At 40.7% G+C, this 17,050-nt stretch overlaps 1 protein-coding gene across 2 annotated transcripts in view; it reads right to left on the bottom strand.

The window, feature by feature from the left end:
- Positions 1 to 1,424: 1,424 nt before the first annotated feature.
- The window catches only part of MYO1E (myosin IE), a 98,508-nt gene continuing 82,882 nt past the window's right edge, over positions 1,425 to 17,050 (bottom strand). The window contains exons 23-28 of one of the 2 annotated variants that reach the window (XM_076348304.1): positions 15,413 to 15,559; positions 13,605 to 13,762; positions 12,669 to 12,761; positions 9,693 to 9,897; positions 3,014 to 3,183; positions 1,425 to 2,514 (exon numbers count right to left, since the gene is read on the bottom strand). In XM_076348304.1, coding sequence (XP_076204419.1) covers positions 2,438 to 2,514; positions 3,014 to 3,183; positions 9,693 to 9,897; positions 12,669 to 12,761; positions 13,605 to 13,762; positions 15,413 to 15,559 — 850 coding nt within the window. In that variant the 3' untranslated portion in view covers positions 1,425 to 2,437. Of the gene's footprint in view, positions 2,515 to 3,013; positions 3,184 to 3,605; positions 3,818 to 9,692; positions 9,898 to 12,668; positions 12,762 to 13,604; positions 13,763 to 15,412; positions 15,560 to 17,050 lie in introns of those variants that run through there. The other variant, XR_012996194.1, reaches the window with a different exon arrangement.

Genomic DNA, 17,050 nt, shown 5'->3' on the forward strand with positions numbered 1-17,050 from the left:
AATGTCCAGGCAGGGCATTTGACTAAATATTGATACAACTTGCAGTTAGATGGGGATGATTGTTCTCAGTGGTTGTTTCCAATGAGAATCTCTGGGCTTTATAGTGGGTTATACTTTTAGTAACTTGTTGTTTTCACTCCTAAGGTAAGAAAGAGGCAGACAGTTCATTTTTTTTCTTGCTGTACCTTAAAGGATACTAAATATGTGCTTTATCTCAGTGCCTTGTCCCAGAGAAGTATACAGGAATTTCTTTTTTTTGTAGCTTGCCTTCAAGTTTGGGGAAAGTAGTGGGCTGGCTGGCTGTAACAGATATTAGCCTTGTAAGTCTTTGTGTTTGGGTGAATGTAAGACCATGTGTTCTCTGTCTTTGCGTACTTAAACAAAGGGAGCTAAGGTAGGAAAATTTGAAGTCTCCTGTGATGCTAACCACTGTAGCATCAGTGGTTGTAGCTGTGGAACTATACGGATGAGACCTTTTGGAGCAGCTCAGCTCTTCAAACCTGTTCCACTTCTTGGACCAAAAAACCCCCTAGCTTTTCATTGCCTGTTCACTCACCCACACCCACTTTTTTTTTTTCCCCTCCTCCAATAAACCTCTATATGTGGGAGAATACAGTCAAACCCACCATAAGTAGGTTTGTCCTTATCACTTCATATTTTGCTTTCCTTTGTTTCTAATAAACATTGGTACCTATGCTCAAGGAATACAAGCATGTAAGTAATGCAACTTTTCTACCTTGATGCCTCATTTAAGCCTATTTGTTAACTTCGTCCTATATAAGTAATGTTAAGTTACAGACCCTTAGGTATTCCCTAAGTCTCATTTACCTCCCTTCTCCCAGTGTCTCCTGAGTGTGCTGGCCCTCAGGTAGAAGGCAAGAACCCAATGCTACAAAAATGGCCTAGATCTCAATGGGTCTTCCTGTGGGAAGGATGTTGAAGCTACTGCTTTTTATCTTAAGCAGGAGACTCTTCTCTCCCGCGGGCTAGGTAAGCCTAGCACTTAACTGCAAATGGTCTTTTGAAAAACATGCTTGAGTCCGGTGTGTACAATTCCTCCCTGGACTGAGGCCCTAGTCTCTAGCTTCCAGAAACAGCTTCTACAGTCAGTCATCTCTTAACGGCGATGGAGTTTGTGTGTGCCTAAATTAGGCTTAAGCAATGGCTTAAGAGACTTATAGCTGTATCTTAAAGCTTATGCAACTTCTTAATATCAACATATGCAGGTTTTTTTAACTGCTCTCAGTAAGAAAAAATGTAATGCGCTGCACTGCAGCTGGGCATAGTGAAAACAGTTTGGTTTGGAGCAAAGGAAGGGTTGTTTTTTTCTTTAGAAAGGAGCGCAGTAAAATCCAGCCGACGCTGTTGTGAAGGGATCTGTTTGTAGACATAAATGAAAACAAACTGCACAGAGAACAGACCTGTTCAGCTAACTGCTTCTTGTGTTTTATTTTATGAGGAGGTTCAGAAGGCAAAGCATGAATGCTGATAACTGTATGGCAAGCAACAGCCACTCTGCTGTGGGAGACAGACTTAAGCAAAATTGCTTTTGCCATTTAAAAGGAATAGTGCATATCTGTAAGTACCTGGCATAAAAATTCTAGTAGAACTACTTCATGGATAAGAACAGTGGAATACTACATTATACATTCATACATGTTTCTATCATATTCAGTTTTTATATACAGTATATGATCTGTTTCTATAAATGTACAGCTCTGCATAAAGACACTTCTTATAACAGGTAGAGCATTAAACATAAATCCAACATGGGCCAGCCATATTATAATATAAATCTTGAAGAAGGCAACGTTGTTTAGCACACAGTACTACGTGGTTTTCTGTTTTAACTTCTTATAGTGCCTGTTGGAGTCCCTAAACACATCAGCAAACACAAACTAGTTCCGTTACAACTCTGTACAGAATTACTTAAATATACCATCACAGTAGGTTTTTAGATGGTAATATCCCAAATGAGCCTAAGTCTTTTTGACATGTAGCAGCATACTTAACATGTTCTCCAGAATGATCTGCATCAGAGGAAGTGTGCATTCAACATTATCTTCAGCAGATGATTAAAAAGGTTACTGATACTCAGCTGAAGGCACTTATGAAATACACCCCTTTCACAGTCCCTGGTCACAGACTGCAAAACACCTGTTTCAGGAAGGTGGTAGGTTTGAGCATTCTTCACTTACTAGGTGTTAAAACCAGGTTTTAAATATAATAAATAATTGGTCAGTACATCCATTGCTGTATGCTTCTGAGACAAAAGATCAAAGTCTGTGCTGTGGGTAATTTTCTTCCTGCTCATAAACAACTTTACTGGTGAAAATACTGCTGTGAATGGCAGATCTCAGAAGAACAGTGTCCTGAAGGCAAGGGAAAACATCTTCAACCACTGGTAAGTTCATACCAATTTTTGTCTGATAGTCTTTTATATCTTGGTGACATAATTGTTGGGAAACAGACCTTGTTTCCCTCGTAGTCTTCCTGTCCACCAGCCAGAAGGATCTATGACAAAGAAAGCAAAGTAAGTAGTGAGGTTCTGTAAACCTTTGTATACTTTTTGAGGCAGCCTTGCAAAGCTATTCCACACAGTGAGAGCCTTCTTGTGAAGGACTGAGAAGAAATTATTTGGAGAACCTGAGCTTGCTAATCCGGCCACATCACTATGCCTTATGAGGTTGCTTTATTACTTTTTGGTTCTTGTGTGATAGCTGTGGTTTAGGCTAATTTTCAGCCAGAGCCTGCGATAGAATTACTCTCTAACTAAATGTATAGATCTGCAGTACCAAGTAATGTATATGTCCTTGATCTCCTGCTGACATGCTTTTTAAAATGAACAGGTTTGATTGGGGTGTGTGTGTGGAGACTGCTCCCTGAGCTATCGTAGAAATTTGCAAGCCTAATGAGGGAAGGTAACTGTGGGGTGGCTCAAAAAGTCATGGCTTAACTACTTATGACCTTCAAGATTAGTACTTAAGTAACAAAACCTTTGATCTCTACATACCTTCTTTAATTATATCAATCACGTCGTTGGCATTAAAGCTAAGTTCATCTGTGTCTTGAGCATCATATGCATACAGTGCCCTGCACTGTGGTACCTGAGGCTTAGGTTTTGGCTGTGGTTTAGGCCTTCCTCCAGCTGGTGGGGGTCGGTTTGTTGTCTGCCTGCGAACACTAATGGGAGAAGAAAAAGAAATGTTAACATGCTTCAAAGCTTATGACTTGAACCAAAGCTTTATCAACCCCTCTGTCCTAATGAATTGATTCTAAAGAATAGCACGGAACAAGGGAAAAAGGATTCTCTTAAATGTCACAACAATTAGGGAAATCTTACATTGCTATTTTTATGAAAGGGACAGAGTTGCCATTTCTTTCCTACTGAAATGGATGAATGGGTACTTCCAAACAGCAGTTCAAACGCATAGGAGAAGACATTTTAGTGCTCAGGTTGGAATGTAAACAAATGTGCACATGCAGGTCATGCATATCTTGGCATCTACACAGCTTAGTCTGTCTCTCCCCGTGCCCCAACTTCACCAGGAATTTAGTTTCCAGTATTAAAAACAAAATTCTAGCTCACAGGCTTGCTACTTTACCATTCTTGTGACTAAGCTGTAAAAGAGAGTGCATCTCTTTTAAGTTGCCTCAGATTCCAGGGCCGTCTATGGACTTGTTCTGTTCTAGTCAACTCTGAAGCAGCAGGGGAGATGCTGCACAAACTCTTTGTTACAGCTGTGACCACTCCACAAAGAGTAGGAAGGGGAAAGAGGGAAGAAATGCATTTTGCCAGCTCATCAGCTAATAAAGGCTGGAAGAGAGAACAGGTATTAGATGCAATGTCAGTTTAAAATAAATAATAAATAAATGCGATGAATAGTTAAAAATGTTGCAGTGAGGTGGAGACTGAACTGTGACAATGCCATGATACCATTACACAGCTCTTGCAGAAAAGGTTCATAGTTAATTACACGCAGTCCTAGACTTAATTTTTGTCAATACGGCTCTCTGTCTAGTTCTAAGTTTGTGTAGTGAACTGCACCAGAAAATGAGCTTTGAGGTATGGGTTAACAGCATTTCAGTTCTAAATTTATCTGCTGGGAGAGAGGATTTTCTCCTGTTGTTCAGCATGTATTGACTTTGCTTGGGATAGACTACGTTGTGAAACCTAGACCTAGGTATGGAAATAAGTTCAGAGCAAGTCTTAGAAAAGTACCTCAGCTTTTCTGCAACCACAGTAGACCAAGAACATCTTAAACGAGATGTTTTGCTGGTGAGAGCATGGTGTTTTTAAACTAACTCAGGCTTGTATTAGATTGTTAGTGATGGCTAGAAATTAAAGCTGTGATAATACCAGTGCATCCTTCTCAGCAGCTTTGCTTAAAAATAAACCTAATTCTAACCCTTAAATCTATAATGGCTGTGTAAATTCACAACAAACACTTCTAGCGCATTCCTTGTGTACAGGGAATGCTAGAACTTTCTCTTTTGAAAAAGAACAGTCGCAGAGAAATACCTACCTGAAACCCATTGCTGCATATAGTAATATTGTTTCTTTTTAGTACGTTAATAAAGGCTCTCATAACGCTGAGGAAGACAGCCTTGCAAATGTCACGTTTGTATGAGTACGTTCTTTGGTCTGTTACTGCTGTAAAACTCCTGTAGGGTGTTTGTTTTTCATAGTGGTGACTGTACTGGAGAGACTTGACAATAGTAATGCTGGGAATGGTACTGAACAGGAAGAACTGGAAGGAAGAACAGGCACAACCCCTCAGGTGTCCTTTCTGAACAGCTGCCTCCTCCACTCCTTTGTGAGCCTTACTCCGTTCTGGACTGGCTTTGGGAACTGATCTATTTGAAAAATGATCTGCTAACTTGGCTAGACCAGTGTTGGGTCCAGTCGAGTCCCTCATACTTGGGCTGGCCAAGGGTGACAACGGTTTGCAGGTAGTGAGAAGTGAGGTGATGAAAAGGAATGCGACTTGTTTTGCTGGCGGTACTGGATGGTGAGGTATTAGCATTAAGCAAATTAAAGCCTGACCTACAGTGGTGCCTTGTGATGCTTCTTAGCTGACTCACTTGTGCACAGGTTTCCACGCAGAAACCTATGCGCACGAATCTGTGTAGTTCCCATGCGATGGGCATGGCTTTGAGGTCACTGCCAGGCCCCATGACTCTGTACAGGATTAGGAAGTGAGTGACTAAGAGAGCTGCCAGGTGAACTCTTTTAACTACCTCTCTACAGGTATCTGCCGGAGGGGAGAGCTGCGCCTGACAGGGCCGATGATAATACATGCCTGGCCTCGGCCTTTCCGCCCCACCGCTGCAGCACACTTGGGTTTGTCCGGTCTCTTGTGCTGCCGCCCGCAGCAGGCGCAGGCGAAGCCGGGCAGCGCCGAGCAGACCTGCGGGGAGCAGCGGGCCGCCTTCCCGCCGCCAGCGGCAACCGCTCCGGGGGCCGGCGGCTCCCGCCCGGGGCCGCCAGCAGAGGGCGCGCGCCTCACGCCCACGGGCGGGCCCCGCGCGCGCTCCGCGGGGCTGCTGCAGGGAGGGCGGAGACCCGCTGCCAGCGCGGGACTGGGGCCCGAGGGCCGGCCCGAGGGCCGGCGCTCTAGCAGCCCTTCCAGAACCGCAGCGGTTGGTGTCCCCCCGCCTAGCCCGAGGAAACTGCCCTGCATCTGTCTTCGCAACAGCTGTTCTCGGACATTCTGCTTACAAAGCGATACTGTTGATAGCGTTGCAATACACTCTTCTGCTCAGAAACCAGATTATAAAATGGCCCTGGAAACGGTGACTGGAATATGCCTCTGTAGCGGTTAGTACTGGTAGGGACAATAACTGGGTTGTATTAATATTACAGCGATTACAAATTGGTCTTTTGACTGTGTGGTCAGAACACGGTGTTATCAACATTAGCAAAGCATTGAATACACCGTGTCAAAATACTCCAATTCCTAGACTAGCCACACACTTTCTGAAGTCACACAGATGTAAAATCAAATTATCACCTACATGTTTCTATGCCCACCTGAAATTGCCCTCATTGGACTGCACTCTACTCCTCTCAGAGTGGGCACTTTCCACCATTTCTGACCAAAATACTATTTTACACTTTAGGAAACGCAATTCAATGCACTTGTGGGGTGTACTAGACGGGCAGCAACTCATATATTGGAATATTAAGGTCTAAGAAATTACTTTGCCAGGCCCGTTTTAGATGTTCCCTTACCTTACACAGTAGCATCCATATTGCTACTGCATGTTGCCAACAGCTGTGGCTTGCTTTGAAAGAAAAAAACCACAACAAAACCAAGGGAACAAACCAAACCAAACAACCCTCACTCCCCAACATCCTGGTCCCTCCCTACCTCTTTCCTCAGCATCATAAGCTATGTTACTAAGCGCTCTCTTGTCTTACTTGTGGCTTCCGGTGGAGAAGCTCGACTTCCACAAAATCCATCTAGAGGGGAGCGATGGATGCCTGTTCCCTACTTGTTCTGGTTGCAATTGCTGCTGTGGCTGTTTGTGGGTTTCTTCCTACCACTCTTGAGCATACAGTTATCATGAAGATGCCATTCTAATACAGTGTGTTTTGTTGTTGTTTTTTTTTTTTTTTCTTGGACTACATCAGTCATAATTGCAATTTAAAATGGTAACTATAAATAATAGAAGCTTTAATATGTGCTACTCATCCCTGAAACTTGTAAGACTGAAACAGATGGGGTTGTTGGTGTGTACCCATAGCATTAGGAACTGTGGTATGATGCAACTGATCTTTTTAATCCAGTATGATAGTTCCTGTCTCCTTAGGTACTTGGTGGCTGCTACATTTTATCGTAATGCATGTGTCAGTCCCAGTTGTCTGATAGAAATCACAAGGGCTTTATCCTATGGCTTATGGGTTTTTGTTGTTGTTACATGAACCGTAGCCTCAAGACAAAGTAGAAGTCTAGTATTAGCAAAACAGCTTTAACAGAATAAGTTGACACGCGATGAGAAAATTCGCCACTTAAAGACTTGGAAGTTATTAGTTTACAAAGATGGAAATGTGTCTAAAAGTGTTAGCATACACTGACAGTTTTGAAATTGTTAAAATAAGTAGTAGTGGCCACTTGTTTCCGATTTCTTATTTGAAGACCAATCTTAAACAGAAAAATGCTCTAAATATGCTTACAATATCTTGTGGCTAACACTTGGTGCGCAGTGGGGAAAAATGACTGCCATTAGTACAACTGAAAAGACTGTACATGCCTAATTTTGCTGGAGGGCTGACCACCTCTACTCTTTGTGTTTAGGAACTGGAAAGCCCCTACTTAGGAATCCTGCGCACTTCTTTTGATACTGAAAATCTATCAATTCTGTGTACACTTACTTACTATTTATTTGTTTTCTATGAGGTGTCTAATGCTCACTAGAAGCAACATTGTAAGTAATATGCTAAATAAGTACTGTAGCCAGTTGGATCACACACAAAAAAGAATGCTTAGGCCAGCAGGAGAATTTAGTGCAGAACATCTGGCTAAGGAGCTTGTCTACTGACTGACAGCTGAGAAGGGTCTGTTGGTACGAAAAGTTGCTCTTGATATGGTTAAAAATAAATAATCTTTTGCTACCTCTAAGAACGCCCATTCACGTGGATCACTGGAGAAGGGGACTGAGCTGTCCCATCTAATCCCTCAGGATATTCCAGGCTGAGGTCAAATATGTTAAGGGGCTGCAGAAGGTGGAAACTTGGTGAAAGTCTGACTTAATCTTGACTTCTCCCAGATCACCCCAAGTGCAAGCTCTTCCATATTTGGCAAAATGATTTGCTGTCAGGTCTGGGAGCTTGGGTCACAACTGACAGCTCAGAGTAAAAATATCATGGCTGTTTAAGTGTTAGTGAGCAACAACAAAAAATCTTTGAACATGGCATGTCACTGCTGCGTTACTACAGTGGGCAGTGTATGATAAGGGTGAAAGAATGCAATAGTAGAATGGGATCGTGGGAGATTTTTAAATACTTGGGCACTTCCTTAGGCAAAAGTCTTATTACAGCAGTGTCTCTGGTTTTACTTCAAACTTTTACATCACCTTCAGGGGATATATGGTGCTCTAGCTGTTGTGGTAAGCGAAGGCTCAGACTCTGCAATGAGTCAGTCAGGGCACTGGTGCAACATAAAGCTAACTGCTGCCAGCCAGCTGTCTGTCAGAGGCTGGGCCATAGAGGCTATCTCACTACAGAGGGAGGTAACAATCTGTTGGAAGGGAGGGAAAGAGAGAGGCCATTTGGAGGAAGGGAAGCTGAGGAGGACATTGAACTGTAATTTACGAGGAACCTGCAAAAACAGAGTTCTCAGCAGGGAAAGTCTGAATTTCCTCTTGTTTTTCCCCTCAATATTATTTGGACAGAGATGGAAGAATGATGGCTTGTTCAACATACACAGGGCTTTCCTACTTAACAAGGAGGTATTTATCATGTATGTTTACTTGAAGAGCTGTGGACTATAGAATTGTGTCTGCACTAACCATTACTATGCAAAGTTATTACACCTTACCACAGTGGATTTTTATTCTATCTGCTAATGTAACTTTCCTTGTTGATTTAATATGCTCTGGGACAACCAGCTGTTACTAATAGTAATTTCTCTGAGACTTGGTTACATCAGAATTAAATCACAAATAGGAAGTCATCAGCAAGGAGAAACACAAATTGCTTATTCAAAACCAGATTCTTTTTTTTTGCTAGAATTGCTGAATAGGCAGCAGTCTCTTGACAATTAAGTGGCACTCAAATTCCCACTATAGTGAAGCTCCACTAATGTTCTACAAGAGAGTGGAATATAAGGGCTGAGTTAAAGTTGAAACTGTTCAGTCATTGAAAAACTTAATTTTGTAAGGCCTTTAACATTCTGGAGCACTAAGGTCCCATAAGTATTTGACAGAAGACTTCTGTCTCTATGATTTCCACAAATCAGAGGTTTTGCCTGCTTCTGGATTTTCAGTCAAGATCTGGAGCAGCTGGTTTCAGAGTTTGAGAACAACTTGTTCCGCTTCCCTCTACTAAGCCCCTGATTTCTTGGTTCTGTCTTTCTGCTACTTCTGGCAATTGTTTTGATGCTTTTGACTCTTGGCTATTGGGGAATACCTAGGTACAACCTAGACCTGCCCACCCCCAAATCTTGTAGGATTGTCATAGTAACATATTCTGGAAGGCTGCAGCTTAGAAGTCCAAATGATGCTGAAATAATCTTGAACGTCACGCTGCTAAGCCTTCCTCCTAAAAAGAAGTACAAGTCTGGTATATGAGACGGGAGTCAAAGCTGAAACAAAAGGACTATTAGCCAGCATTTCTGGGCATGACAGTTGCCATAAAATACCGCATCTACTGTTTATGATCTGTAAACCAGAAGGGAAAGGCGGCCTAGTTAAACTCTGCCAAATGTCTTAATATCCTTAAGTAGAAGGTACCAAGCAAATTTAAGATACTAAACTGGAACTGGTTCACCTTCATTCCTAAAGGCCTACGATGGAATACGTGTTTTGAAATCCTATGGAAGATGATGATACCTTTGAGTACAGCTCAATAGCACAATCTGGTCATCTATGTACGCAATATAAGTTTATCAGTCATTAACAGTTTGAGTGTGTAAAACTATTTACAAAAATTGACACTTTTTTTCTCAGATTTAATGTAAAAATCTTACCCGGCTGCTCCTTGGTCAGGTACTTTCAGGAAATCCAAGCTTTCTGGTTGCTGTGAAATCTTGCCTGATCCTCCTGACAGTTGCCGTGGTAAAGTTGGTCGTGTCATATTTGTATACAGGTTTTTCTGATTGGCCCGTTGATTTCCTGGGACATGGGGAAGTGGTACAAACTGGGGGGGATTTATTACTCCATTTTGCTGCTGACCTAGAAGTAAATAAAGTGTGAACATATCCAGTCCAAACTACAGCTCAATAAAGGTAACCTTTTCTTTGTGTTGATGGCTCGGCTGTCGGTTAGATTCAGGTATCAGCAAGACTCAGCTATCAAGGAACTTGATAACAAAATAATGTTGACATCTTAAAGTTTGATTTATACACAGTTTTCAGGTCTGCTGGCGATCTATTTTGGGTTCACGTCTTCATGGACTTGTGCTCAAGTTTGAGACATGTGCCTTGAATGTTACAAGCAAGCAAGAGGATTAGCTCTCAGCTGAATTCAACCTTATTAATGTTAGCTAGCACATAACCACCACGCCTCTATTTAAAACATTGCATAAAATTTTATCCAGATAAGGGTTGATCTAAAGCTAGCTAGAATTGCTGGGGGTCTCTTTTTAAGTTCAAACTCCATCCAACTCCCTGAATACTGGGTAGACTTTTGTTTAAGTTGCTATAAATATTTGTCTATTTTAACAAGCAAGGGGTTTTTTGTGGGTTTTTTTTGTTTTGGTTTGTTTGTTCCGTTGGTTTTTAAAAAGCCTTGCTGCTACTTTGATAGCTCAAAAAGGAGTTTGAATTGTCTAGGTGATGACAAGGGTAAATGCCTTTAAATAATTATGCCTCTAACTTAAGTTTAAAACAAACCCACCCATATCTGAGCTACTTGCAGGATCAGGGCCTAAGGAGCTCAATTCTGCATGCTTTACATTCCTAAAACCCCCACTGAATAAAATGGGAGCTATGCTCATTAAAAATCAGCTTGGTTAATGCTGTGGGTGATCCTCTCCTTTTTCCCTTGTGATTATACCTGTTGAAAATCAGCAGAATGAATAGCTGTGCAGAGAGGAGAATTCATAATCATGACACTTGGAAAAACCTTATTGCATTCAACAGCTGGTCTTTGCTTCTGATATTCTCTTGATACTGTGGCAGACCTTAAGTAGTCATAAACTCATACATAAAATCACTTTGGGACCCAAAGCTAGTATGGCACATACATTATGGTTATATAAATAAAGGTTTGTTTTATTCTGAACATATACCTAACAGTCTGTTCAGCTACTGGACCATTAATTTCAAAACAGATGTGAGAATAGTGGAATACATTTCAAATTATCAAGGACGATGGCCCACAGTGTTACTTCCCCACATTGTGAGAGCAGGATGGAGAGAATTGATTGTGACTTTGAAGGAGGAACATGCCCAAATCATGCAATTGCCTCAGACTCCTTGAAAGTCTGGACAATCTAATTGGAACTCTTTTGTAACAGCTGTCTTCAATCATATTTTTCCAGCTATAATTGGCTACTTTACAAAAGAGTTTGAATTAAAATAAAAACAAACAAACCCCACCATGTTACAGCAATTGATTTGAGGTCGGTATGAAAGACTTCTATTTTCATAGAAACTATGAAAGTTAACTCCGCAGTTGAACTCGTGGGAAATGGCCGGTCAATAGAATATTGTTCTCTCCTTGGAGTTCACAGGTTAAATTAATTTTTTCTCTCTAGGGAAGAGGTGAAACACCCTGATGACATCAATCCTATGCAGAAAGTTAGCCCAGTGTCTTGCTGCACACAGAGGCAGGCTCTTCTAATTAGGACTCTCTGTTGACATGTCTGTTCAGGAGCTGTCATAAGCACTGGGGGATATACGATTACAAAAGGCCATACTGCAGGGTATGGGCATCCACCGGTGCCTTGGACTTGCGTGCAAATCTACATCCAAACTACCTTACCTACATGGGGCAAGTCTGGGCTTGGTCTGCAGGCACAAGGCTTCTTCAAACAATGTTTTTGTCTTTTTCAGGTAGCTATCATCTGCTGAACAAGTTTTTGAAAATATTAAAACAGACTTTCCTTGCTTTAACTCATCCTGTATGAATATTTACTATCTGTGTTTGCAGACAGGTTAACTCCTTTTAACTACAGTAATTTCCCACTTTTCTACAAGCAGTTCTTGCAGATCATGCAGTCTTAGTTTGACTCATACAGCTATGAGGTTTTCCTAGGACTGGGAATTGTCTAGTTAATTTGGTGACCAAGACTGGTTGCACACCCAACTTACACCATTAGCATTGTGCTTCTCAATAAACAGCAGCTGACTGAAAAAGAACCCTTTGTTAAAAAAAAGTACTCTGGGAGTGTAAGTAAAAAAAACATTTGGGAAATGCTGGGTCAATGGAATATTGTTCTCCCCTCTGAGTTCACAGGCTAAATTAATTGTATCTCTCAAGGTCAGAAGTGAAACACCCTAATGACATCAATCCCATGCAGAAAAGGACATGCTGCTTACTGGCACAGCTGACACATCTCAGCGTTCAGCATACACAAAAGTTGTTACGTAACAGGGTAGGACAATGAGACATAAATTGCATTTTATTGTTTATTGGCACTGAAAGCAGTTTCGTTGCAAAGCATTGCCTATGGCTTGGTAAGTGTATAGCTTTTACCCTCGAAAGGAAAGAGAAGGCTATGGGGTTAGTTTTAGATTCAGTGTCTTATACTAAGTGGCTGAACATGCCAGCGTCCATGACAACCAGGACATCTCTGGTGGAATACCAGTTTGATTGTCTGCAGACTCTGACAATACACTTCATAAAATGCCTACAATGTATGTTTTCCAGACAGGATCTTTTAAAGAGGATTTTAAACCTTTACTATGATTTTTTTAATGGGTAAAAATTACCAGATGACAAGAGTAAAGCAAAAGCCTGAATTTGGAATTTTGTTTTTGCCTGAGGCTAAGAGGACTTACCAGGAGGAGGTGGTGCAGCTCTCATAGGATAAGTCTGACTTTGAGACCTGTTGGAATACCCTCTACTTTGGGTAAGGTTCCGTCTAGTAGGACCTAAAAGAAACCAGCAACATTTTGTTACCCTTTCATAATTACATTAATTAGGTGAGCCCCTCTGGCTGCCAGACCACTACTCTGTGATCAGAAACAGCTGATCTTCAGGAATAATGAATCTGACTCCTACCATGTTGGCCAGATTGTGCTAAAGCTTTAGGTGCAACAAGATGACTTAGGCATATTCTCCCTTTTGTGATCCGGTTCAGCCACAGGATGTAAAGTAAAGCTGTCTCAAGACAGCGTAAATAACGCCCAAAAGACCATTAGCTTTATGAACTTATTTATAAACCATAGATAGCTGACACAGCGGTACTTTTGACTATACTGTTTCTGATCAGCAATTAGCATGAGAAAAAGGTAGGACACGAAACCTGAGAGGCTGGTATATTTGCAGCTGAATCTCTGGTGATGTACAGTGGTTACCTTTCTTCCTATCACAACCTGTCCTGTCCTGATGCAGACCCTTCTTCATCAGCAAGACTGTAGGAACTGCAGGAGCTCAGAGCAGAATGAAAGACACTTCCCCAAAACGCTTGGCTAATTGTGCCATTTGTACTATGTCACATGATTAAATGCCCTCATTTCTTTTGCTGCAGGGCAAAGAATTTCAGACATTTCAGAAACGGTATATAGTGAAAGTAACAAAATTCCAGCATGACTGTAGAGAGCAGCAGGGAATTCTGCTGTATCGCTAGGATCTCTAACTTGGATCTTCTTTTAAGTGTAACAGAGAAATAATAAAGAACATGCTGAGGCTAGAGGCAAGCAAGGAGAGAAAGAGTCAACCATTCTCTAAATTTCTAAACCATTCACTAATTTCTAAAGGAAATTCATACTTACGGGAATTCTTTGGTAGCCCTGGTCCGATGCTGATCTGCAGCACTTTATTACTTGGCTTGAGAATGGCTATATCTCCTTGGCCTTGCATAAATTGCACTTGTCGAGAACCACCACTGCTCCAGGGCCCCCAACTCTCCTTTTTCAGCTTCACTTCAAGTCTAATATAAGCACATGAACACATGAATAAAAAAAACCCAGAAAGCATTTCTATGTCAAATCAGGACAATATCACTTGGCAGCAGATAACTTAGAAATATAAAAATAAAAAGCTTACACTGAGAATCTGTATTCCCTGAGTGACTTAGCTGACATAAACCACCTAATTAAATCTCTTTTTCATGCTTTTTAAAATGTTGTTCTTAATTGATGTTTTAACTTTCCTGGTAGAGCTCAAAGGAAGTTTAAGATGCCCTGGAGAGGATCGAGAGTACAGTGAGCTTTGAGGAAAAATGTGCAACGATCTGAGTAAGAGATGTGTCTGCCATCAAACATCACTGCCTCTGCAGCAGACTCTACTGGAGGCAAGCTAGAGTGCTCCATTCCTAAACATTCTTCTGTATATACCATTAGATGTGTATATATATTAGATGTATATATATGTATATACATTGGCATGTATATGCCAGTATATCCTTTAGGAGTGGGCCTTGTGCATACTCTGGGAGTAAACATTTTTGCATACATATACTTCAATCTTTCCAATTTAAATTTTTTTTCCCACACGTGCGCGCACCCACGTATATATTCTTTCCCAGCATTTCCACACTATCCATCTGCTCTGAACTGTAATCAGATACGAGCTAAGGAAGTTATGGTTTGGTTTTGGGCGAGACCCTAGAAGTACAATACATTACATCTTACATGAACAAAAAGTTTAGTCCTGATACTGGCTTTGGATTCCCAGTGTATAGGAGTATACACTACAGGAACGTTCCATACTTCAATTGTCCTCCTATACCCTTTCCAAACGAAAATAATAATCTCCTGTTACCTTTTATAATTATTCCACTTTTTCGAAAGGAAGGAAATAAAATAAACATACAAATCCAAGGCCTGCTGTTGCTAATCTGCTTAATGGGTAGGAGTATTAACAGAAGCACATGTTTGTTGGGATAGTTTCCAGCATGTCCTTACAGCTAAAATGCACATCAAACATTCTGTAGCTTTTCAGGTTTGTTTCTAAAAAAATGTTCCCAATATAATTTACTTAATGAGGCTCCTTGAGAATTATCTTCTCACCCTGCAGTCCTCTGTCCCCACAAACAACTTCAGAATTTCAGATTGTTACATTATGTCTCCGGAATTGTCTTTCAAACTCTTCATCATGATGTTTCTGCTCCTAGGTCAAGGTTAAGGAGTTGAAAGAGGATGCTCCCTTCTCATGGTAGGGAACAGCAGCCAGCACAGAGATGGAGAGCTTGCACTATGGTTGCACGTTAATTGTGCAGTGACTGGCCTGGCCCTTGCTGTGGGGCCACAGCTCTGCTGGCACCGAGCTGCTCTGTAGCACAAAGCTGCAGACCCTTGAGCCTGATGCCATGTTCAGCAGAATGAAGGCAACTCTTCTATGCACACAGACAGTGGAAAGTGGCAGATGGCCCAGGTACACTCCTAACCTATGACTCTGATGAACTAATCAGACAGTCTGGTCTTCTTGCACATATAGATTTTTACACTGTGCCGCCTCTTATTACTTTAAAACAAAGCATAGTGTCAGGAGCTGAATAACTAGCACTCATTCATTTGCCTTGGCAGCAAGAACAAAGATTATTTATTCTTAAAAGCCCATTGAAAAAAACATAACTCACGTATTGCTAAATTTCAGAGGTAGTTTTCTTTGTGTTTTCTCTTCGTATCGTTTTGATAAGAGGCTTAAAAACTCAGTTTTGAAGACCGATTCGAGCAAACTGTCATATTCCTGTTCATGTAGAATGAAAATGTCATCCTGCATTGTGCTGAAAAGAAATCAGAGCATATACCATTCAGATTAAAATTTCATCAGCAAATACAGCCAGCATTACAATGACATTTGCAGAGTACTCATGGTTAATTTTTAAAAACATAAGAAAGTCCAAGTAGCATTAATACAGTCTTGCTTCCTGAGAACAGGTTTGGGTTTTTTTCAGGAGTTGATAATGGAATACAATCCTTTTTGAGAGACAGGAATGCTACTTAGTAGTTTTACAGTAATTACTGTTATCAAAAGAACGTGCTATTAACGTTACAATTAAAGTCCATCTCTCTAATAATGGCAAAACTTGTGATTAGAGGTGAATTGGAAACTTGAAGGTTACCAAAGTAAGACTCAAACCCAAAGCAAGCAAATTCAGAATGAAAGCTTTCAACTTTCCACTGGCTTTAGCTCGGACTGGTTTAGCACAGTATAAAACCCACACATGTAGGGTTCCATTGCCACCTTTGGATCAACTCCTATTTACACCTGCTGAAGATGCTGCAAACCATTTCACAGAAAATGATATCCACATCAGTAATTTGCAATGTTACTGAAGACTATGACTCCCTCTACAGACTGCGAGTACCTTTTTATGCAGAATTAAAAATAGCTTCATAGTGCTGCTAGAGGTGCTCTTGACTGTCAGGTATGAAAATACAACTCTAGCCCACTTGAGACATTAGGTAAAGGATGAGTTGTATCACTGCCTGTTTTTCTGAAAATCTACCTACCACCTATGCACTCCATAATCTCCTTTCAAATTCTGAAATCTTTCCCATAGTTTGGAAAAGGGTGTATGAAACTACAAACTTACCTAATTAGTATTCAAAATAGCAATAAGAAATCTATAAAAATAGAGTAAGAGCATGATCTCCTTTCCTATCATCAAGCAAATCTAGAGCCTCAGCAAGGTTCTGAATGAGATGTGTAAGAAAAGCCCAAGACCTACAGTAAAAATTATCCAGTCAGCGGTCCTATTTTTGCTGATTTGGCAAAGAGTCTGACTTCACAATACTGTTAAGATGTCCTGTGTCACTCCTTTTCAGATGAATTATAAAGCTTAGTTATTTATTGTTACTAAAAACACAAGAACATTTCCATGAGAGTATGGGCTGTCATTCTCAGTGCCCTGAACAAACACCAAGTTGGGCATTTGCACTTTAAATTGCAACTCCTTTAGTAATTTAAATTGTTATGTAGTGTTAATTGCTGTTAATACATGTCAATAGGACTGATTATTCTGCCTTTATTGCGTATAAGTGTATTGATATAAATTTACATCAATATATTGCACATAGGTTTCTTGAGAGATATTGTTTAGATAGCAATGCAAGAATCCAGTTATCCTCTCTCCCCCTTCCATTTAAAACATATTTGATTTTGTATTGATTTAGTTAAAATTTAATATTGCGTGAAAAATAGAAAAAATAAGAATTGAAACTTATAAAACTTTGAGGCTGCAATACAGAATAGAGCTAAATCCATTCTGGAA

The sequence above is a fragment of the Aptenodytes patagonicus genome, chromosome 10 (assembly GCF_965638725.1).
Source record: "Aptenodytes patagonicus chromosome 10, bAptPat1.pri.cur, whole genome shotgun sequence".
Lineage (NCBI taxonomy): Eukaryota > Metazoa > Chordata > Aves > Sphenisciformes > Spheniscidae > Aptenodytes > Aptenodytes patagonicus.